The 24,446-nt window shown below is 30.9% G+C and overlaps 2 protein-coding genes across 2 annotated transcripts; both read left to right on the forward strand.

Annotated features, from left to right (window-relative positions):
* The first annotated feature begins 10,035 nt into the window (after nt 1-10,035).
* On the forward strand, nt 10,036-15,627 carry LOC7466072 (E3 ubiquitin-protein ligase APD2). The gene is made up of 11 exons (XM_024587098.2): nt 10,036-10,193; nt 10,274-10,557; nt 10,722-10,828; nt 10,976-11,101; nt 11,194-11,287; nt 11,469-11,543; nt 11,619-11,701; nt 13,340-13,486; nt 13,765-13,837; nt 13,911-14,259; nt 15,246-15,627. The coding sequence occupies exons 2-11, from the start codon at nt 10,275-10,277 to the stop codon at nt 15,319-15,321; spliced, it is 1,413 nt and encodes a 470-aa protein (XP_024442866.1). The 5' UTR covers nt 10,036-10,193; nt 10,274; the 3' UTR covers nt 15,322-15,627.
* A 5,247-nt stretch (nt 15,628-20,874) lies between these two features.
* Nucleotides 20,875-23,079, forward strand: LOC7487474 (probable pyridoxal 5'-phosphate synthase subunit PDX1). Its single transcript, XM_002322945.4, has 2 exons — nt 20,875-21,931; nt 22,902-23,079. Exon 1 carries the CDS (start codon nt 20,965-20,967, stop codon nt 21,892-21,894), a length of 930 nt encoding a protein of 309 aa, XP_002322981.1. The 5' UTR covers nt 20,875-20,964; the 3' UTR covers nt 21,895-21,931; nt 22,902-23,079.
* Nucleotides 23,080-24,446: the final 1,367 nt, after the last annotated feature.

The following is a 24,446-nucleotide window of genomic DNA, read 5'->3' on the forward strand; positions in this document are numbered from 1 at the left end:
AATATTAGATACATGAAAATACATTGTGGTAAATTTTCAAGTCAAATAGAGATAGGAAACATAATATTTCAGAGGGTCAAAGTTAGTAAACTAATATTGTCAAATATGTCAAAATCGTGTACTGTTTGGGACATATCTAGAGCTACCGGTTGAATTTTGCTTCGATTAAGGTTGGGATAAAAACTAGACATCTGAAACTTTCCAGCTATTTATCGTAGGCCCAATAATTCATCCAAACGAGAAAGAACAATATGTTTGAAATCAGGAGAGAGCGATATGTTTGAAATCAAGACTCAAATCTGCCAAGAATATGCAAAAATTGAAGATTCAGGCTACATGGAGGAATTTTAACATGAAGACTTTTTTATTATTCTATTTTATTTATTTATTTATTTTTAAATAATTATATTTAATTTGATTTTTTTCTAGCGCATTAGACATTGTTTAGGGGTTTATTTCATTATTGAATTTATATTAGTTAATTACTAATTTAAACTCATTAGCTTGCAACTCAAAAGGGATCTATCAAGACTTATTGTGATGAGAACAACCAGGTTGTAATTAGATTTATGTGTGCTTTCTACTTGTCAGTGATTTCCCTGTATTGAAAAATTTTATTCTGAGACTTTTTATTTCTTCATGTCATTAATTTATTGATTCATACTATCTATCTCTCTCATTTTATTTAGATCATTCATTGATTATAATATTGTTGACTCATTTTATCAGATTTTAATGAAAATTAATTTTTTGGCTAGAATTATCAATATATAATTAATTAAAAAAATTTACTTATAATTTTACGATTCAAGTTTACGATCCGAGTTTATATTGTATTTTTCGTGTCGTGTTAAAAAGCGTTTTTGACAACCTTGATGGATGCACAAAAAACAAAGATAAAAGGGCAACAAATGAAGGATTTGAAGGCAAAAAACTATCTTTTCCAATTGGTTGAATGATCAATCTTGAAAACCATTGATTGTGTCAAAGAATTATCTCAACCTAATAGCTTAAGCTATTAGGTGAGATTTCAATATATGATTTATATTATTTTATAACACACCTCCTCAAGTGAAAGCCCTTTGAGTTTGAAACTTGCACAAGTCCACACTACCTTGTACTTAATTTTTATCAAATAAATAGGGATGGTGAGATTTGAACTTGTGACCACTTGGTCATCAAGGCTCTGATACCATATCAAAAAATCACCTCAACCTAATAGCTTAAGCTATTTAGTGAGGTCTCAAGATATGATTTATATTATTTTCTAACAATTTGCAAGGACACCTCTAAAGATATTTAGGATTGTTGACACCAAAATTCAGTTTTATTGTGTGTTTAATAGATGAATCTAAAGATATTGATGATCTCTTTATTGATAAATTGTAAAGTTCCTTGTTAATTCATGAGAAAAAAAATGAATCGACAAGACGATGAGAAACAAACTTTACAAGTTTTATCTAATAATCGCTTTACTACCTTACATAGAGGTGGTACGTCAAGGAAGAGGAAAGAGTAATAAACAACAACAATGGTAGATTTTCACATAAAAATTTTTAGAGATAATCAGTCTTTCAATTCTCAAAGAAATTAAGTGGATATGATAACAATCATTCAAGTTTTTTACAAGTCAAAGTCAATGAACAAATCAAAAGTTGAATATATAATACAGATGTCACATGTATGGATATTACAATTGAGAATGCCAAACTAATTTGAATAGAAAGGGTGATGGAAAATATAATTTTGCAGAAAAAAGAGATGAAGTATCTTTAGTAATGGCTTTTCATATGAACAAGAAAAATCACCTAAATTTATGGTATATAGACACTGGCTATAACAATCACATGGGTGAAGATAAGCTACATGGGTAAAGATAAGTTCTTCTCTAATTTAGATGAATCTTATGAAGATTTTATGAAATTTTATGATGAGTCTAAAGTTTTTATCACGGGAAAAGAAATGGTAACAATTCAAATCAAGGAGAATATTGTTTATGCTATCTATAATTTTTTTATTCCTAAATTGAAAACAAATTCACTTAGTATTGATTAACTTCAAGAAAAGAAATATGGAGTTTATATATAAAAAAAAATAGAGTATATAGAATTAAAGATGACAAATTAGATTTAATTGCTAAAGTTAATATGACGACCAATTGATTGGTTCCACTGTATTCTTAAAATATTATTCATTTTTTTTGGTAGATTAAAAAAGAAAGTATAATTATGAGATTTTCTCAGTAGTCATTTTAATTTTGATAAATTATAATCATAAATTCAACCTTTTACCTATGCTTTTCTTATCGAATCTCTACATGGGTTTAAATATTAACGCTCACATCTAATAGAAGAAAGAATTTAAAAAAAGAGAGTGGATTTTTTGAGAAAAAAGAAAAAGAAAAGGCAAAATCACTTTATTTTTTTAACTAACATTACCAGAAGTCTGAGGTAGTTAATGATAGGGAAAAAAAGATAATATTAAAGCCCCGTTTGTTTGCTGGAAAGTAATTTCATTTTAAAAAGTAAATTCCGGGAAAGTGATTATTTTCTGATGTTTGGTAGTGTAATGGAAAATAAGTTGGAAAATATTTTCCAGTGTTTGGTTATGTCATGGAAAATGAGCTGGAAAATAACTTATTAATGTTTTATTTTTCTCAAGTTTATTAAAATAATGTGGAACAAATCTTTCAAATTAAAAAGTTGAATGAGAATGAAATTGAAAAAAAAATATAATTTTATAAATTATCTCAAATAAAATAAATAATAATCAAAATAATAGACATCAAATCTAAAAAATAAAAAAAATGAAAGATGAAGAAATTAAAATAATAATAATTAACATTTCATAAATTATTTTTTAAAAAAATAAGTAACAATCAAAAGAATGAGGACCAAATTTGATAGATAAAAAATTTCAATAAAAAATGATAAGGGAAAAGCAAATAACAATTATAAAAATGAGGACCAAAGTTAATATAAAAATTAAATTTTAAGAGATGAAATTGAAAAATAAATATTCAAAACAAAATATATATATATATATAGCAATCAAAAGTTTGAGGATCAAATTTGATATAATTAGCAAATAATATGACATTTCTAAAATTTTTTACAACTTCCGGAAAGTGTTTTCCGTCCAAATTTTTCAGGAAAACACTTTCCTGGAAACCAAGCCAAATTTTCCTTTGACTGGAAAGTGTTTTCCGTTGATCAATTTTTTTAATGTCAAACAAACACAGAAAAGTTTGGAAAGTGGTTTTCCGGAAAGTAAATTCCGGGAAACAAACATAGCTTAAGTAATATTACTTTGAACTTTTTTTTTTATTTGAATACAATGAACTACATTTTAATAATAATAAAAAAAACCTTTTTCCCAAGCTTTTTGCCCCTTCATTATTATTTTTTTTCAAATCATGTGTTTTCATAACAAGTTTCATCTTTCTAAATTATTATTTACGGTCAAAATTAACAAAAAATTTTATTTTTTAAACAAAAAATAAGTTGAGGCATTCAAATAAATAAAAAATCAAAGATCATGAACTAATTTCAGTTCAAACCAGAATTGAGAGTAATTTTTTAATAACTTAGCCAAAAAAATAGAACTCGGAAATTGTTGTCAATATTCAAGAAACATAGATGCTGTGAAATTTCCATCTGTTAGCCACAGTTCATACAATTGCACAAGACCATGATCATTACCTATTCAGATTCACACAGCTTGTCGGCCATTAATCTATGATCATTACCTAAATCATCCTCTCAATCTGAACAAAATGGAGAATCAAAAAGAACAATGGGCTAAAATTCAGTACTTTTGATAGATCAAAAGGTAGGATCGGACAGTGCTATATATTAATACCTCGAGAAGCAGAACTGGGCAACCCCGTCCATGTTCAAGAGCAAAAAGAAAGAGGCAAACCATCTCTCAGAAACAACAATAACATTTTGTTTAATTCTAAATCTGCTTCTGTATTGTTTCATTCTTTCTAGCTATGTTAATTAATCACAAACAACATTCACTAAGCCTACAGAATTGTTAGAGAATAATATAAATCATATCTTGGAACCTTACCTAAAAGCTTAAGCTTTTGAGTTGAGATGATTTCTTAATATGGTATCAGAGCCTTGATGACCACGCGGTCACGAGTTCGAATCTTACCAACCCCATTTATTTGATAAAAATTAAGCACAAGGTAAAGTGGACCTGTGCAAGTTTCAAGTCCAAAAGGCTTTCACTTGAGGGGGTGTTAGAGAATAATATAAATCATATTCTGGAACCTCATCTAAAAGCTTAAGCTTTTGGGTTGAGATGATTCCTTAACAAGAATAACACACATAATACCTGTCTGAAGGAACTTGGCTTGCCATTCTATTGAAAAATGGCACCCTTTTTTTTTCCTGGCAATACAGTGTATGATACAAAAGAAAATGCCAGGCCTGTGGCATCCATGCATGATTCTGACTTCTCTAAGCATTGGTCTTGACGATCTGTGTTAAATCTTGAGCCTTCTTCGCACCATGTACCATCCTTTCTTGCAAATACCGACAATTTTCCATCCCTCTTGGATTTTACTCTTGGATTCAACAGCTCTTTCCTTTGCCTGCATTTCAACATCCCCCATTTGAATTCTGTAATGATGTTTAATGAAATTGTAAAGAAGAAGAAGAAGAAGAAGAAGGAGTGTTTTCTGATCATTTACATCCTGACCTTCTAATTATATATATATATTGACAAGAGATCCACTCTGTACTTTACTAGATTCAGTAGATGCTATAATGGTTAATAATTAGTTTTGAAGGTCTGGCTGTCTCTCCCTCCCTTATCAGTGGCTATTTCAGCTATTTTGAGACACATGCATGAAGATAATTTCCTCATTTACGTTGTCATTTTTCCTTAATGAATAATTTCATTTTTTTTTTCTAATATTTTTTGTGTGTTAGTGGGAGCAAAGGAGAAGCATCTAATTGTCTTTTGTTAGTTAAAGATTCCACTTGTTAAAAAGACTGGGATGGGATTAATAGAGCACCAACGGGTCAAAAAAAAAATCTTTTAATTGAGATTAAGGAATGACATTAAAAAAAATATTTTGATTGTATTAAAAAATATTAGAATTTAATAATTTATCCAATTTTTTAGAGGTTTGCCCTCAATCCCTCCACTTTGTTGTGGAAACAATATTAAATTGCTCTTGATAACAAGAGTAGTAATTGCTTTCCAGTTTATATGATAAATTAAAAGCAAAAAAGTTTCCTTTGTATTTATCCATATAATACCCTTCTCTTGTATACCTATCAATTAAACTCTAAAGTTGTTTAAGCCTTTCAACTGTATCTCCAAACTATTAATTCAATGGTGTTAGAAGAATTACTGACCAAATCCATATAGTGTTTACTACAATCAACCAGAATTACTGACTAAAAGCATGTTTAGTATTGTAATAATACTTGCTTTTTAAAGTGTTTTTTACTTGAAAATGTATTAATATAATTTTTTTTTATTTTTTAAAACTTATTTTTGACATTAGCACATCAAAACGATCAAAAACACCCAAAATATAATTTAAAGCAAAAAAATTAATTTTTTCAAAAACTTTTTTCTACCACAAAAATAAACAGGCTCTTAAATACATACAAATAGTAGTTTTCATGGTACAAGAAAAAGCTAGATTCCATTATGGTCTCATTTTTAAGTTTAGTTGACATCTCTTCCATCATTTTTGGATGGAAATTGTCAAGGAAGGTTTTTATATATTTGTATTTTACTTGATAAATCAATAACTGTAATTTATATTTGATATGCATCCGATCAGATTGGATCGGATAAAGGTTTTTTCACATGTAAAGTACTTAAGTTGATTAAAAAAATTTCAAAAAGTATTTTCAAAATTTCTTTAGCACCTCGTAAAAGCAAATCCTAATAAACTAGTGCGAATAATTTCACATATATCTAATCAAAGTTGCATCTAAAAATTAATACTATGAATGATTTAAAAATATAATATTATATATATATATATATATATGAATGATTTAAAAATATAATATTATATATATATATATATGAATGATTTAAAAATATAATATTATATATATATACACACACACACACACACACATATATATTAGTTATTAGTGCGGTTGTATAAATAAATCATTCAATATCTCTTTTAAGTTTAGTGTATATAGTGTTGAATCGTTTACTTATTATTTCTTAAATTATCTTCTATTATGTATTTTTAAAACAACACATCAACTATCGATCAAACTTACATCATATATCATTTAGTACTTTATATAGAAATATCATATATAATATTAAAGGACATTAAATATCAATTTTACATGTTGTTAATTGATCATCATTATTATCATACATTCCTAAATATAAATTTAATTTCAATGGTAGAGTAAATTTAGAAATTTTACAAGGTTTGAATATATATATATATATATCTAAAAATTAAAAAAATATTTTTTTTGTTATTTATAAAGTAAAGTTTAGTTAATAAATGAAGGTTGAATAATTAAGATGGTATAATAGGATTCATAATAAATTTATATATTAATAAAATAAAAATATTGGGATGGTGAACCCTTTGCTTGCACCTATATCCAACCTTAGTGAAACCATATCAGATTTTATCTTATTCACTTTGATCTTATCAAACTGGATAAAAATTCAACCAAATTCGATTGATATTAGATTTTTAATGGGTTAAGTTAAACTATTATATTAGAGTTTATTTGAGATCACAAATGCTCTTTCTATGTCTTTGAAAAGTAAAAAGGTCAAAATTATTTTTTCAATAAATAGATTGTGAAGGTTTATTTTGTGCCCAAATACTTTTCGATAATGATAAATGATGATATGAAAACTAAATAGTAACATAATGATAATTAGCCAATTATGGTGGTAGTAGAATGGTGATGGGTAATGACAATAATGATGAAGGTGGCGCGATAATAATAATGATAAGATGGTGGTAGTAAAGATTATTAGATGATATTGTAAATATATTATTATTCGTAAAATATTTTATAAAATTTTATGAGCAAAAAACTATTTTTTAACAAATAAACTAAGTTAAATATTAACAATAAAATATTTTAAATTGCCTATTTTTTAAAAACAAACTCAAAAAAATATTGTAAGCAAAACAAACATCCAAGATTCATAATCATCAGCATCGAAAAGATAAATTAGTTATTTGTGGACAATACTAACCTATTACTTTTAAAATTTTATAAATAATAAATAAAGAATATAATTTAAATAATATGATTTTTTTATTATTATCTAAATGGGATTTGAGTAATTTATTTAATTATCTATTTCTTTTTAAAAAATTAACAATTTAGTATCTAAAATTAGTTTGAATAATTCAATTATTTTTAAAAATTATTAGTTTTAATAATTCAATTATTTTTAAAAATTATTAGTTTTAATAATTCAATTCTTGCAATTATCTATTTGCATGTATGCCCACGATTATTTTTCTAAAATAATATAGTATTAAGTGAGTATATGGTAACTAATGAAGTCGTGAAAAGACTTCAAATAAAAAGTGGGCTTTTCTTGGTCATGTCCTAGTCTGGTGGGGTAATGACCTTTGTTGTTTCTGAAAGAGTAGTTCCTAATGAAAATAAAGGGCACTCAACATAGAAAGTTCCACATTGGTGCTTGCATAGAGAATCCTCGGGTGCCAGGAGATTAGTGTTGCAATTCGCATAGAAAGAGGGCGCAACTCTGCATAAAAAATTCATGTGTGCGAAGAACAAATATGGTGTTTGCATAGAGAATTTGTCCGAGAACAAAAATACATAAAAGATATGTCTCCCGCAACTCTGCACCTGAGGGTCTAGCTGCTGTGGTCAACCGTGTGACTTGTTCCGCCCCCGTCCCGGGTTCGACCCTCTATGTGCACGCCTGTCACCCCCGCGGTGCCTTACCTGCTCCTGGGCTTGCAGGATGTCCAGTGGGCCGTGGGAAATAGTCGTGGTGCGCGTAAGCTGGCCCGGACACCCCACGTAAATCAAAAAAAAAAAAAAGGAGAGAGAAAAGAAGTCAAAAGAGAGAGAAAATAAAAAGAGAGACTAGAGAGAGAAAAAAGTGAGAGAGGTCGAACGACCATAATTATATTTTTTTAAAAAAAAAAACTAAAACTAATGATATTTTTATTGTACAAATATAATTCACTATTTATCACAATAGTGTAATTTCTTTTTTTTTCCCCTTCCCAAAAAAACCAATACCTTATTGTTGACGATATTTTAATCTTTTTACATGGCTCATTAGTCATTAAAGAATTGATTAAGGGTATAAATGTCTTTTTAATTTGTTTTAGCATAGTAAAATGACCTAACTATCATCTAAGTCAAACTCTTTAAAACTACCAAATAGGGGTACTTTTGTCTTTTCATTTTTTAAAATATAGTTAAATGACAAGTTTACCCTTGGAATAAAAAAATTAAACCTTGCATCAAGGGGCCTTTTGGTCTTTTTCACTCTATTTTTATGTTATTACCAATTTCATGGAGGGTAATTTGATCTTTTTATATAGATTAATTATTAATTAAATGGGAAAAATTATTTGTGTGTGTCAGTTACACGCCAACGCATGAGAGGCGCTTGCATACTTTGGACGACATTTGTGCCACCTCGTGATGGAAGAAAATGATTTTCCATCTTGTCGTTGGTTGTAAGCAACAACGCGTCATTTTCCTGTTGGGGTGATGGTTGTCGAAGGTGGTGGGGTGGTATATTGTATGTGGGCTCTTTTTTCTTTTCTCTCCTCCCGTGAGAATTACAACTTAGTCCTCTTTATTTTTAATATTTCAACTTTAATCCCTATTTTGTTTTATTTCTAATTATTGTTCTTAGCCCATTTCTAAAAGTTTTACTTGTTTTTAATTTTATTTTTTAATACCAATTTGTCATATATTTTTTTTTTCAATTGATCTTATTCTTTTGATTTTTTTTGGCCATTTTGTAAAAGTTTTATTGGTTTTAAATTTCAACATTTAATCCAAATTTATAGTATTTTTTTTCCAATTGGTACTCATTCTTTTTATTTTTGTTGAAGTTGTTTTCTTTTTAATTTAACCCTCCAATAAAAACTTGTAGTTCCCTCTAATTTATTTTTTATTTCGATTATCATCCTTATTCTTTTGATTGCTATTTTTTTTTTAATTTTGGATTGTTTTATGTGATTGATTTTGTTCCCGATTTCATCCTTCTAGTTTAATAACCTAGGTCATAGGTTTGAAAAGTTAACAGGGTTGACATATCTTTTTTCCAGCTTATTTTTTTTATTTCGTTGTTTGGCATTTTTTTTTAAAAAATTGACTTTCTAACTTTCTTTGATTTTTTCCATCGGATTATCCCGACACCGTGACTTGGGATGCATATCTAGTGGGTTAACTTGGGTTGACTCGCTTATTATTGCATAGATTACATGTCCATCATACTAACTCATGTTGACTTATGCCAATTATTTTTGTTTTTTTTTTTATTATTTAATTTCATCATTTCATGCTCAATTGGTTGAAAATTGATTAGTATTGTTTTTTTCTCCTAAAAAAGGGTTTTTTTTCCAAGTTATTATAGTTATTTAAAAAAAATATTTATTTTTTTATCACATAATTAAAATAAAATATGATTATTTAACTAGTTGAGTTTCATCGCCCAAACATATTTTATAACCCGTGCAGCTATGCACTATAAGTAAATATTGTCGACAAATTATTCATTTTTTTTTCTTTTATTTATTTTTAAGCCCCCGGATATCTGTAAAGATTCAGTAATGCTTCATTAATTGAGCTCATTGTTTTCAGTTAACAAAAAAAAAAAAAAGAAGGTTTCCAGCTTCCTGATTGAGCATTGGACTCCAACATTACAACTCATACCGGCACAGAAGTAAGCCAATATCCACCCACCACGTAACCTGGAAACAAATCCTATTTACCACAACACCCTCTCTTCAAATTCCAAACCCCTCTGATTGGTCCACATAACACATCCTAAAAAAACAAAACACAGCAGCAGAACACAAAATTAAAAAACCCCATATAACCGCCAGAATTCACATCTACCAGTCTTTTTGAGAAAACGGAAGACTGACTGGTGAGTCAGTTCCAGTAACTCACCATCATCATCAACTCTCATGGACTCCCCTCTTCAAATTCTCCACGGTTTGCTCCAATTTCTCCCTCTAGGGTTTACTTAGGTTTTCCATTTTTTCTCCAATTAACCATCTTTTCTTTCCTTCTAGAATGGCACAGCCGGATCAAATTTCTGTTTCTTCTAGGGATCATTCCGCTGCTGCTGCATCATCATCTTCAAATCACACTTCTTTTCCAGTCCGCGAAGAATATGATCATGATCATGATCAACGGTTACGTCAACTCGAATTTAGACAGCCAGAGATAGAGCAGCAGCAGCAGGAATACATTGAAATTTCTAATCGAGGGAATTATTTCGGGTTTAATGATGTAGCTTCTGTTAGAGATGACACGTGGTCTTGTGTCGTCGTGGTTCTCACGTTCTGGTTCTTCGGTTTGTATTTATTTAGCAATTAAAGTTTCTCTAGAATTACTTCTGTTTATTTTATTTTTTTCCCCTAATTTTGATTGTCAAAAATTAGATTACATTTTATAGGTTTCTAGTGTTAAATGCGGTTGTTGGTTTTAATTTCTGATAATTAATTGTTTATTTGACAGTGTCGATGACTATGATTTTGGGGGTATATGGTGCTATGAGTCTAACCCTAGGACCGAAATGCTCGGTTCTTTTACAACCTACTCCCATATTTGTGCAGTCTATAAAGGTAAATTCGTGATTTTATTTGTAGTTATTGAAGTTGTACCGAGGGCCGAATGGTTTGGATGCTTTTTGTTATGGATTTAAGAGAGGGTCTCGAACTTGATTTGGTATTTTGTTGTAATTTTGATAGATTTCGGTTGGTTTTCTCTAGGTGGAACAGTTGTATGATACTAATCCGGGGCTGATACTATATGGGTTATATACATCTCCTCCGCTTGATGTTGTTGAGACTTGGGATAGAACTCTTAATTTCTCTGTTTCGCCCGATTCTCACAAGGCAAGTGTTGTTTTATGGGAAATGGTGTCATGCTTTGAATTGGTTTTGGTGCTTGTGGGTATTCTTATGCATATTTTGCTTTTGTTCTCTAGGACTTCATGTATTTTCTGAATGAGGGGTCTCAAATAAATATTTCATACAGGGTGAACTCCCCGATCTCCTCCGTTTTCCTTATAATTGCACAAGGTATACTTAGGAACTGTCTAGTTTGTATGTTTTGTGTTTTTCTGGAAGTCATATATGCTTGCTTCTAGGTACATAAATCTAGTAAGTCCATGAATTGGGAATTAGTTATCTTGCTTTGTTGGCTATAAAATTGGCTTTTGAGTTTTATTTCCATGTGATTCTGAATCTGAAAAAATTGCAGGGAGTGAAAGCCTTTCTCAATGGCTTGAGAATCCAACTCGTCCAAACACCACTTTATCATGGAATGTCATTCAAGGTAGATAGGTGTTGAGATTTTGATGTTTTCTTCATATAAGTACGTTAACTGATATGCATATTTTTTTTCTCACAGGAAGTGGTTTTGTCCAGCAGAGTATATTCACATCTGCAAGCTACTATGTTGCAGTGGGCAACTTGAACTCAGAGGAAGTTGAGGTAAGGTTGCAGAGTAGTGACCTGTATTTGTATCATCAATTGATCTCCTGTTCTAGGAATGTTTTACTAGCAATTAATAAAGATATAATCCAAGAATACCTTATTGCTTCTATTACCAACCACAGATAGAACGTCCTTTGCTTGTGTAGTTCTTTGGCTTCCTAGACATGATATTTAGTATCATTGATGAACAAAAAGACATGAACTAAATTTTAGGACCGTGCCTCTCCTTGTTTCATGTATTAGAGTTGCTGAAATATTTTCCATTGAACAATACGTTGATAACCTCGTGCACCTTATCATTGTGATATTTCTACCTTGGCTAATAAGTACAGAATATGAAAATTTTCTTGTGCAGCTGGTGCTTAAACCATATAGATTTTTCATTTGATTCACTAAAAAAAGAATATGAGAATCTCCGTGATCAGTATTTAGCTAATGTTACCTTTTGATTCATGAATTATGCCACAAACAGTGAAAGAGTAGCTTATTTTTCTTTGCAACTGTTTTTCATCTCTTGACAAGATGCTGCTTTTGAGATGATCTAGGCAATAGGCAACTGGATAATTTGTTCTTCCTGAATTTACCTTTATTTTTCCAGCATGGGTTATATCTTCCACCAATACAATTTTCCTGTTCTATTTTATGCTGCCTGTCTACAATCTTTCAACATTGAAAGATTGGAGTGGATTCATATTCTTATTCTTCTCAACCTAAGTTGAAACTCAATGAAAGGACTAACTTTTTTTTGCAAAACATGAAAAGTAGTTTGTGGTTTTGGTCATTGGCACTTAGTGACAATTTTCTCTTCTTTTCTTTTCCTACAAGTGGTTTTCTTTGTTCCTTTAGTTTGGAGTATGGGTTATATCTTCCACCAATACAATTTTCCTGTTCTATTTTATGCTGTCTGTCTACAATCTTTCTACGTTGAAAAATTGGAGTGCATTCATTTTCTTTTTCTTGTCAACCTAAGTTGAAACTCATTGAAAGGACTAACGTTTTAGGCAAAACATGAAAAATAGTTTGTGGTTTTAGCCATTGGCAGTTTAGTGACAGTTTGTTTTTTCTTTTCTTTTCTTACAAGTGGTTTTCTTTGTTCCTTTAGTTTGGAAACAGCATGCCAAAAACATGTCTTACTAAACTAAAAACTCTTTCATGCCACATTATCGACCAGCTAATGGTGTTAAGCTTCTGCTAGTGGAGCAAACCACATGACTCTAGTGAAAATAAACAATAATCTGAGACTGAGGTGCCATTATGCGAACAAGCTGAAACCACAAGTCACTTCTTACATTATCCTAATTTCTAGAGTTGATATGGTGACGATAGATTAAGATCATTTGATTTAATTTTTTTCATATTCGTTATTTATTTTAGATTTCAATCCATGCTTGTTTTATGTTCAAGGTGTGTTAATGCAGTTTCTCCTTAGACCCGGAACATTCTTAAGATATATATTCAAATCTCAAAAAACATTTGGTCCAATTTCCTGTATGTGCAATATAATAGGAGTGAAATATCTTTGTGCTCATCTTATTACTTCACAATCTTGTTTTTAGCTTGTTGATTTTGAAGTGTTCCTGTATCCTTCCTGGATGGCTGTTTGCGCTATTTACTTTGGATTCTTTTCTTAAACAGGTCCAATTAACCCTGAGAGTAAGATCTTTCATGTACAATACCACTGAAGCTTACTACAAGTGTACTTTTACTGATAGCAAGTGTAGTTTGAGCATTTTGTTTCCCAATGGAAATGCTGTTGTTTTAAACTCTCTTGGTCCAGAAGAGGTAAATCTCTAGATCCTCATTCTCACTCCTCTGTTTAATATAAGGTCATCATATAAACTTAAGAACTATGTTGAATGGAAGAGGAAAAAAGATTTTTTAAAAGTACCTGTAAATGTTACTTTGGTGATTCCTTATCTTTGAAGGCCAGCTGATTGGTAATCTTACGGTATTGTAATTGTAGACTCATTAGGACTACTAGAGAAAGGATCATCATCAAATAGTCTATAGAACAGAAGATTCTCAACCTTATTATCCCTGTTTTTTTTTTTTTTTCCCAGGGTTCATACAGTGAAGAGTGGAATGTCAAAGTCTCCTATGGGCCAAGATGGGCCACATATATTCTTGGCATAGGTATGCTCTTCTGTTTCTTCTTTTTACTTTGACTTGTGGATATCTTATGTTTACTTGTTTTTTCTGCCTGTAGTTGGAATGACTGTTATCATGATGGCGGCTTTCAACTTCTTGAACAAGTTTCAATGTGTTCATGAAGATGGAAATAGACTTCAGTTTGGAGAGGTGGAACCTGGGAGAGCTCCCTTGCTTTCACGTAAAGATGATGACCTTGCAAGTTGGGGCTCATCTTATGATTCTGCCTCAAATGATGAAGAGGGTCTTGAAGATTTTCTTGCAGCAAGTTCACTTGAAGGGAAATCAAGAGATGGTGAAAATGGCAATAATACCCGCCGTCTTTGTGCCATCTGCTTTGACGCTCCTAGGGACTGTTTCTTCCTCCCATGCGGGCACTGTGTTGCTTGTTTTGCATGTGGAACTAGGTAATTACTCTCCAACTGCACATTTAGATTATTTTTTTCTTATCTTGAAACAGCACTGTGCTGGACCTTGTGATGAATTCAGGTGGGCAAACAGAGAGGCTGATGAATGCATCAATGCTTCCCTCATTCTGTGAGGGCATGCCCTGCCTAACCCTAGAATGTGTTTTAGACTTCATTGGCACTTGGCATGTAGATGGCATATCAAACTGAAGAAAGCAATATAATATGCTCATGTTTACAGAGTATTTACAATGCAACAAGTCCTTGCCCCTTTTGCGTTGTGTAATATCATTGTTTTAAATTGCAGTCGGAGTGTCACTGGCTACTGTGGTAGTGGCCAAGATAACCCATTACTTGATGAGCTGTAACATGAGTACTCTAAAAGTTTCGCACATATGTCATGGTTATACTCAATAATTAAAACCTTCTCTGTAAGGGTAATGAGGCTAAGAGAGACTGAGATACCATTTCAGTGGTTTAGCTGGTCTATGGAAGCACTTTAAGGTATCTTTTAATTACTGGACTATTGTTTTAATGGAAGCTAGATGGCTGCATCCTTTGTTTAGCCATGATCACGACCTGACACCAATTATTAGGCTTGACCTTTTAAGAACAAGTCGATCATGGCATGGTTTTGTTGTGTGGAACTTTGTGGACTATCATGATTTCTAGTTGAAGTTGATAGCCTGCCATATTGAGGAAGTCTGGCACAACGGAAATTGCACATAACAAGAGTCGGATGATTTTAGTGTTTTCAAATATCATCGGTAATTAATAAAAATGTAAATTTCTGGAGTGTTATTTAGCATATTCCTACTTCTGACTTTACTCCTTTGGGCTGCGTTACATGTCAGACTTGGTATGAAGAAAATTTGGTCGCTGCTATCCTGATTGTATTTGCCACTGCAAGCCTATTATTTTTCTTCCACAATAACCATCTTGACCAATCGGATGCCAATTTATATGTTGAAATTTAATATTTGCAGGATAGCAGAAGCTGATGGTACTTGCCCTATATGTCGTCGGAATATGAGGAAGGTGAGGAAGATTTTTACAGTTTAAGCAAACATGAAGCAGTTTGAAACACTCGCATAACCTGTAATAACTTGCAACATAGATTAGTTGCATCTAAACTATTGCTTTCATGCCCATGAGATACTATTTGATTGTATAGCGGTAGATTCAAATCATTGATGGAGAGATGCAATTGTATGAGCTTGATCTTTAAAGTGGAAGACCATGCCTCATGTTTTTTTTTCTGGCTTTCCACCATGTAATACCATCTCTTTGTATAAGCGTAGAATTCATACACCTAGGACCCATTACTATTCAAAGGCTTAATGCAACAGGTTATCCTGTCTTTTTTCATATTTGGTCTCTGAGAGCTTCGTAGAGCTTCATTATATGGTAAAGAGTTAATGTCTGGTTTTGTTGCGACCAAAGGAGCTGATCAACAGGATGATTTTATTTTTATTAGGTTAATTTACTATTTTAGGGACAGAATGTATCAACATAATCTTCTCATACCTAGTGAAGCTAGTGAGGTAAGAGACTGAAAATTATTGCTCATGTTAACATTATATATTGCTTGACTACCTGCTGGAAATGCTTATTAGCTTGCAGGATGTATGTGTGGTTTTGTCTCATGACAAAAAAGACAATATCATAAATTTTAAGTTAGTGTAATAGCTCCTGTTTTTTCTTAATTATAAAGAAAAAATTGTTTAGTTGGCTAAATAACTTATGTTTTTTGCACTGAATCTCACACTACATTTCAAACTCTAGTTTTGTATAAACTAAAATAAATTACTTTTTTAATTTATGAAGATTTATTTTTTATTTATTCTAGATGTAAAAACTTATCTCATAATAATTTTAGTCAATTTATTATGCGTAAAATCTACTTTCAAGTGCCAATGAATATATCTTGATCAAAAAGATTTTTAAATATAGTAAAAGTCGATCAAAAGTTATATATATTAAACAATAAGAGTAAAGTATAAATTTTGTTATTGTAATTATCGTTGTGCATAAAAATGTTTAGACTTTCCTAAAACTATCACTATACTTTTGTTTATTATGATTTTTTTTAAAATAATTAAAGTTGATTTTTAACTTTTAACTCGTAGAAAAGTCATAGATATAGTTGGCTAGAAACAACTTCTGATTTAAATGAATAGTATGTTGCATAATTGAGTAAAGAATTTGATTTAATTAAAAAATAAAAAATTTAATTTATAAATTGTAGCTTATGCTACATATTATCTTCTTCTAAAAGTTGTTTTGAGTCAGTTTATCAAAAATACTTGTAACTTAAATTCATTGTAACTTATTTTTGTTATAAAATATTTATGAAAAGCAACTTTTTATATTATGATTTAAATTAAAAAAAATTACTTTTCATAAGCTTGCAAGCATGCTTTAAATTTCAAATAGTAGTAGTAGTAATAATAATAATAATAATAATAATAATTTTGAAGGAGTGGCATCCTTCCGAACACTCCTTATATGCATGGTTATTACAATTATGGTAAAAATAAAAAAAAAGATAGTGTTAAAGCATTTCTTAGAAAGTCTGCATTATTTGATAATAAGGAATATTCTGTTTTTAACTAGTTTACATGTTAATTGAGATTAATATGTTTTTGGAATGATTTCAAAATCGCACCTTTTTACATCAATTCAGTTTAATAAAAAAAAAGTATTAATATATTTTTCAATGTATTTGACTCTAAGATTTAAATTCAAAAAATCAACAAAAAACATATATTTATTTATGCAGTTCAATGACATGTTAAATTATTTTTTATATATATTTTTAGATTAATTTAATATGTTGATATCAAAAATAAATTTTAAAAAATAAAAAATATATTATTTTAATATATTTAAAAAAAAACTTGAAAACCAACTTTAAATTATGTTACGTGTAGTATTTTAAACTGAAAAGGAAAAGGAAAGAAAAACAAAGATTTGGCTGCTCTTTTATATTGAAAGCGACAGAGAGCAAACGACAGTCATGGACGCCTTTTATTTGAGGATTGGAAGCGAGAGGCAGCCTTCCTCTGCTTCATCCCAGCCACTTGAATACGACCTTATCACCTCTCTTTTCTCCATAAATATTTTATTTTCTTTGGTCCATCCATCCAATAAAACAGTGGCCCTGACTGTCCACAACGTCAAAACAGGGGAAAACGAGATGCATTAAGAGCCTAGATTCCACTGCTAATTATTTTCTATATATAGCCTTCCATTGTAACTGTCACTCTGGATACCAAATCTGTCATAACAAAAAGAATAGTAATAAATATAAAGGAAAAAATATTTATTAAATTTTTGTTTTAAAAAAATGAAAAATGACGGTAAATAAAAGGATAAAAAAACAATGAATCAACGATGATTATAAGAACAAAAGGAATTTATTATTTTTTTAAGATTTTTTTAATTCCTTCTTCTTCTTTTTCCTTACACTTAATCTATTTATCATTATTCTTTTTGTTTTTATCTTTGCTCATTCATTATTATTTTTTGCTTTATATTTTTATTTATCACTCACTCACTCACTCTATACTTGGTCTATTTATCACTCTAAATTTTATCTATTTACTATAGCAATGGTAAATCTATAATTTCTAGCAACTTTTTTTTTAATAAATTTAAAGATTAATTTTCTTTGCACTTGGTCTATTTATTACCATTTCTTTTCTTCTTTTTTTTATCTACATTCATTTATTGTTTTGTATTTTTGTATTTTTTCCCTCTTTTTATCTTTATATATTTTTTTAAAAAATATTTTTCTTTTTAACTTTACACTTATTCTATTTACCTATTTACCACTTTACACTTGCATATTTATCACCTTTCTTCTTGTTCTTATCCTCATTCATTTATTTATTTTTCTTGCTTTACACCTTTTTTTATAAAAAAAAGATTCTTTCATTTTGCTTTACACGTGGTCTATTTATTACTACTCTTTTTATTTTTAACTTCATTCATTCATTATTTTGTGATATTTTTGCAGAAATAATAGTAATAATAAATTATCTTCCTTTTGTTTTTTTTACTTTACATTTAGCTTATTTATCATTATTCTACATCTGCCCTGATACGAATTTCATGATCACATGGTCATGCAACCCATAACAAAATTTAAAATTAATCCAAGAAAACCGAATATTAAATTTGAAACTCTGACCTAGAGGTAACCTTATATTTAAGAACCAAAGATATTGGGAAAATTTTTTTGGACATGGAGATAACCATGTACTTAAGAACTTGAAGTTTGTGAATGGCACCACAAAGTCAGTTAATCTTTGATAAGATAGTGTACGATTTTTATCCATGAAAAAAAAGTTATTTGCAACATGCAAAACAAATGAAGAATCATGTTTATTAAAAATATCATAACTGCTAAAACTTGCAACCACAGAAGTAATATATAGTTCCATCTAAATAACCCTAATGGACCAATTTTGAGTTGCAAGTCAATGAGCTCAAATTAGAAATCAATTAACATAAATTCAATAGTAAAATAAAACCCTATATAATATTTAATGGGCCAGAATAAACTCAAATTAAAAATAATTGTTCAACATAAAATAAATAAAATAAGATACTAAAAACAAATTCTTGATGATAGAATTCCACCATGGCAAAATCTTCAAGCTTTCCTAAGTGGTGTTTTGATCGAAACTTTTAATGTAAGAATTCAACTAAGTAACTTTGTTTTAATTGCTAGAATTTCCTTTTTTATATTGTTTCCTCTTAGTCTTTTTTATGTGCTAGGAATATCATCAAAATAAGTTAAAGAAACATAAAAAAGAAACAATTTATATTTATGTACAAGAGTAATATTACCTTCAAATAAAAAAAACATAAAAAAGAAACAATTTCTATTTATGTACAAGAATAAAATTACCTTTATATATATATATATATATATATATATATATATATATATATATATATATATACCCTTTTACTATCAAGCCAACCTCATATTTTAATAAATTTATGTCATTTATATCATTACCTAATACATCTAAAAAATTAGGAAAGCTTATAGTTATTAACTCTTCATTTTAGCTGTTCAATATTATATATTGTTTTTTTTCTTTCTCCTTCTATCAAACTGTATAAAATATTATTAATATATGTTTGTATCAAAACCAATTGTTGCAGTGAAGTGGTAAAGGTATGTTGCTCTATAGAGTTCTTAAGTTCTAAATTAACATCTAGGGTTTTTGCTAGTATAATCAGGTCATTGATTTAATTTTAAAATCAAGCAAAAAGAGCTCAACCCAACAAAAAATTTGATTTTTGATTAATCCATGACAGAGCACATGTAAACTAACTGTAAATTTTAATAATAATTTTCTATTTTTTATTTAATTTTTTTCTATCCATTTTGTTTTTTTGAATTTCATAAGAAAAAATATACTAGAAAATATGTTAGCAATATCTATAATCTTTCTTTATATATATCTTTTAGTCCTATTTTATGCTCTAACTATTAAAGGGATGTTTGAAAATGTAATAATAATTGTTTTTAAAAATATTTTTAGTTCAGAAATGTATTAAAATAATATTTTTTAAAAAATTAATTTTGAGATCAGCACATTAAAATGATATAAAAAAATTAAATTAAAAAAAATTAAAGTAAAAAAGAATTTTAATTTTGTTTTTTGAAATGTAAAAATAAAAGGGATATAAATTATTTTTTAAAAATGAAAATAAAAGTGAAAATCTGACATGAACCTAAAGCAAAATAGGCAGGGGACAGCAGAGTGGGCAAGTTCCTGTCTGTATAAACAACAGAACCATGATTCCCCACGTAAGCCGTAACTAGAAAATCTCCTAAACTGAGGTTGGCCACACCAAAAATACGTGGCCTCCACGCCTATAAACCCTTCTTGACCGTGAAATCCAAATCTCACCATCTTCAAACACGACTTTTTTTCTCAACCAGTAAGAATTAGCAACGTCACTCAAATTAATCCCCCAACTATCAATCCATTCTCAGTTACTATTTGAAGAAAACATTTTTCAATTGAATCCTTATAATTTCACAAATTCCTCTATCAAAACCATTTTACGAATTGCATGGATTTTACTATTTGTTTTTATAATTCATTCTCGTGATTTGAATTATAGTAGTTAAATTTGACCTGATTTAATGAATTGACCCGAAAAATCCAAGACTTGAATTCTGACTTAAGTTGGATTTTTAATTGAGCTAGACTAGACATTAACTCAATGGAATTTAGTTAATCCAAATGGTTTTTAGTGATTTAATTAAGCCAATAAAATTTAATTCAAACTCGATCGAGTCAATATAAAAAAACAAAACAAACGAATAACATTATTTTGATAAAAATACTTGATTTGGATTAAACCAATGACCTATAAGTTAACTCGAAACGACGTAACTAGATGAGCCTATGATGTCCTTGAAAACAATTCAAAAGGAATTTATTTTGAGAGGAATGTGTAAACATCCAATTAAGAAAAGACTTTAGAAATCAAATTAAACATTTCTTGATAATTACAGGACTAAAGACGAAGTTTGCCCAATAAATAAGAGCCATTCAACATCCTCGCCGCTCTCACTACTTATAAACGCCACCACCCCCGCTCGTCTCTCTCTCTCAAACAACCCAAACCAATCTCTCTCATTGTTTCTCTCTACTCACTCTCTCTAAGAGAATGGCAGGAACCGGAGTGGTGGCAGTCTATGGCAACGGAGCAATAACAGAAACCAAAAAATCCCCATTCTCCGTGAAGGTAGGCCTAGCCCAAATGCTAAGAGGCGGGGTCATAATGGACGTTGTCACCCCTGAACAAGCCCGGATTGCCGAAGAAGCCGGCGCCTGTGCTGTCATGGCACTAGAACGAGTCCCCGCTGACATCCGTGCACAAGGCGGTGTGGCACGCATGAGCGACCCACAGCTCATCAAAGAAATAAAACAGGCAGTGACAATCCCTGTCATGGCGAAAGCCCGAATCGGGCATTTCGTCGAGGCCCAAATTCTTGAAGCCATTGGCATCGACTATATCGACGAATCCGAGGTTCTTACACCAGCTGATGAAGAAAATCACATTAACAAGCATAATTTCCGCATCCCTTTTGTTTGCGGATGCCGAAATTTGGGTGAGGCCTTGAGGAGGATAAGGGAAGGTGCAGCAATGATAAGGACTAAAGGAGAGGCGGGTACGGGGAATGTCATTGAAGCTGTTAGGCATGTGAGGTCTGTGATGGGGGATATAAGGGTGTTGAGAAACATGGATGATGATGAGGTGTTTACCTTTGCCAAGAAAATTGCTGCTCCTTATGATTTGGTTATGCAGACAAAGCAACTTGGGAGGTTGCCTGTTGTGCAATTTGCAGCAGGGGGAGTGGCTACCCCTGCTGATGCAGCGTTGATGATGCAGTTGGGATGTGATGGTGTGTTTGTTGGGTCTGGGGTTTTTAAGAGTGGGGACCCTGTTAAGAGGGGGAGAGCTATTGTGCAGGCTGTAACGCATTACAGTGATCCTCAGGTGTTGGCGGAGGTGAGTTGTGGGCTTGGTGAGGCTATGGTTGGGCTTAATTTGAATGATAAGAAGATCGAGAGGTTTGCTAGTCGGTCGGATTAGGAGGTGGGATTTCGATGGTTTCTTGGGGCGCCTCAAGGTGAGGTTCAAAGATCCTGGTGCTTGGTAGTAGTAATTTATTTTATTAAGATTGTTGGTTTTTGGTTACGTGAACTTTGCTTTGACAAAAATATATGTGAACTCTGTTGAATCTTGTCAAAACTATCTCAAATAAATGCTCAACCATTGATGTTTCTGGACATGTTGCTGTTTTCTTTTAAAATTGTTTTCTCTTGTCAATTTTGAGAAAGCTAAACTAGTTCATTACTTATTTTGCTGACCCAGTGACCTATTATTGGTCCTGGAGTTGTGACCATGCTCAATTTAGAACTGCTTTAAGGCCATAAATATGAACATGCACAAAAAAAAAAGAACTATTGAGAATGGCTGTTGCAGGATGAGCTGGTGTAGTTTACGTTTGTCATAGTTTAGATGCCAATGATTCAGCAGTTTAAAGAGTTTGACAAGGAACCGGCTGGATATCAACAATTAGATGAATAATTAGCAGGGTTCAATCTCATCGTGAATTCCTTAGCATGAGGCAAGACCCGAGGAATCTCATAGGATTGCTTTCGCATAATCTTTAAATTTAGATTAGAAATGCTAGATGCTGATTTGCAAGTGCTACTCTCAAGGAATCAGTAAATTCTCACCCTCGTTGTCTCTTTCAGTCGAGAAATACCTGACTTTTATGTACTGTAAGAGTTTGTGATTATTTGAGGCTTGATAGATCTCAAATGTTGGTCTTGTTCCTGATAGTATTTGTACATGCTTGAGGAACATGTAGCAACTGCTGATTTTTCCTAGTTGTAATGTAGTTTGTCATCTCTGACAATCGCCATCTCTACATAGTTGTGTCTTTCAATACCAGCTTGCCTGTTCTACTGTTTGTACTGTTTTCCCTAATTTTGTAAGTTCTTTCTAAAGGTTTTAGCAATCGATGCTGAAATTATTTTCAGCTATGAAGACAGTGGAGAGCTCAGCTGATTTTGCTGATTGTATTTCTGCAGGAATCTTTTCTGATGCCAGCTGGTTTCAAGTCATTCAAAATTAGCCTACAAGCACTTGGCTACTTGTGTATAATATTATTTGCTAAGTGTGGATCTTTCCATTGTTCTGTAATCTTTTTTAATTCCATACTAGGAACACCACAGAGAAAGCAGTCTAATAAATGTCCTTTCTTTGTAAGACTACTGTTTCTTGCTTTAAAGTAATTTTTTTTTTTTAGGTTCTTAGATCTTGTTTGATCTTGAATGTTGATTTTTTAAGCATGTAAGCATATGTGCCTTTCTCCCCATCTTTCGACTAGCTTGCTTAATTCTTACCTGCCATTTGCGACTGTGTTGGCGGTTGGGATTTGGTATACATTGCCCAATGTATTTGTTTAACATGCTTTTCTGTAGCTAGCATTAGATGCTAGCTGCGTCACGATATGCTTGGAAATGTTTGGGCTTGCTAGCCAACATGGGCACAAAAATATTGCCTCAAACGTTTGCAGATTTTGTGAGCGTATCAAATCATTTTCCAATCAATCATTCTTGCCTACAGCATGCAAGAGGATGAGCAATTGAAGGAAGAAATGGGAGACGCCACCTATGGTTGCATACTGCAATTTTTCCGACCCTTCAGTAGCTGGGAAATCACTATCTTGAGAATCCTCCAGCCAGCAATCCCAAGTTCTTCAATCCTCCCTCGTATACCTTCGCAGCTGCCAACATCGACCTGAGGGTTGGTTAGAGAACTACTGTTTAGTTGCTTGTGGAATGTCACTGGCAAGTATTTGATAGTATTATTAAAACTAACTTGGTTTAGCAAGTCAATATAATGACTTGTTGACCTGGGCTCCGGCCCGGAACAAGTTTCAAAGTAAACCGTATGGAAATTGACTTGGTATGGCCTAGTCGACCTGGCAAATGTACTCGCAGCTCGGTCGACCTAGTTAAAACATAATTTAATTTTTTAAAAAAACAAATTTCAAAAGCAATGTCAATTTTATTATTATTATTATTATTATTATTATTATTATATAAAAAAACATTGAAGTGATGATATTTTTTATTGACTCGGATGAAAACGGGTTAGTTGCCCAACTTGTAGGCATTGTCGGGTTTAATAACTTTGTTTTTTAAAATCTATTTTTTATTTAATTATATAATAATAAAAATAAATATTGGCAAGAATAATAAAAATAAATATTGGCAGGAAAAACAATGAATAAAATTATGAAGAAGAAATGTATTTTTCTTGTTTTGATAACAAAATAGTTATTTTTCATTAGCACCGTAATTCATTGAATAAAAAACAATAATAATGAAAAAAAACAATGTATATTTGCATATTGCTTTTCTCATGGATTTTTATTTTTCTTGTAACTTAAAATCGACCTAAGAATTATAAATTCTAATTATGTTTTTCTTTGAATGTCGCCTTAAAGGTGAGCCAGTTGACTTTGTATGTGAATATTGATTTTTCATTAATTAATATGGTTTGAACCCCTCTCATAACTTAAAATCAGTGCGGAAATTATAAATCATAATAAGGTTTTTCCTCGAATG

Source organism: Populus trichocarpa, chromosome 16 (assembly GCF_000002775.5).
Source record: "Populus trichocarpa isolate Nisqually-1 chromosome 16, P.trichocarpa_v4.1, whole genome shotgun sequence".
Taxonomy (NCBI): domain Eukaryota; kingdom Viridiplantae; phylum Streptophyta; class Magnoliopsida; order Malpighiales; family Salicaceae; genus Populus; species Populus trichocarpa.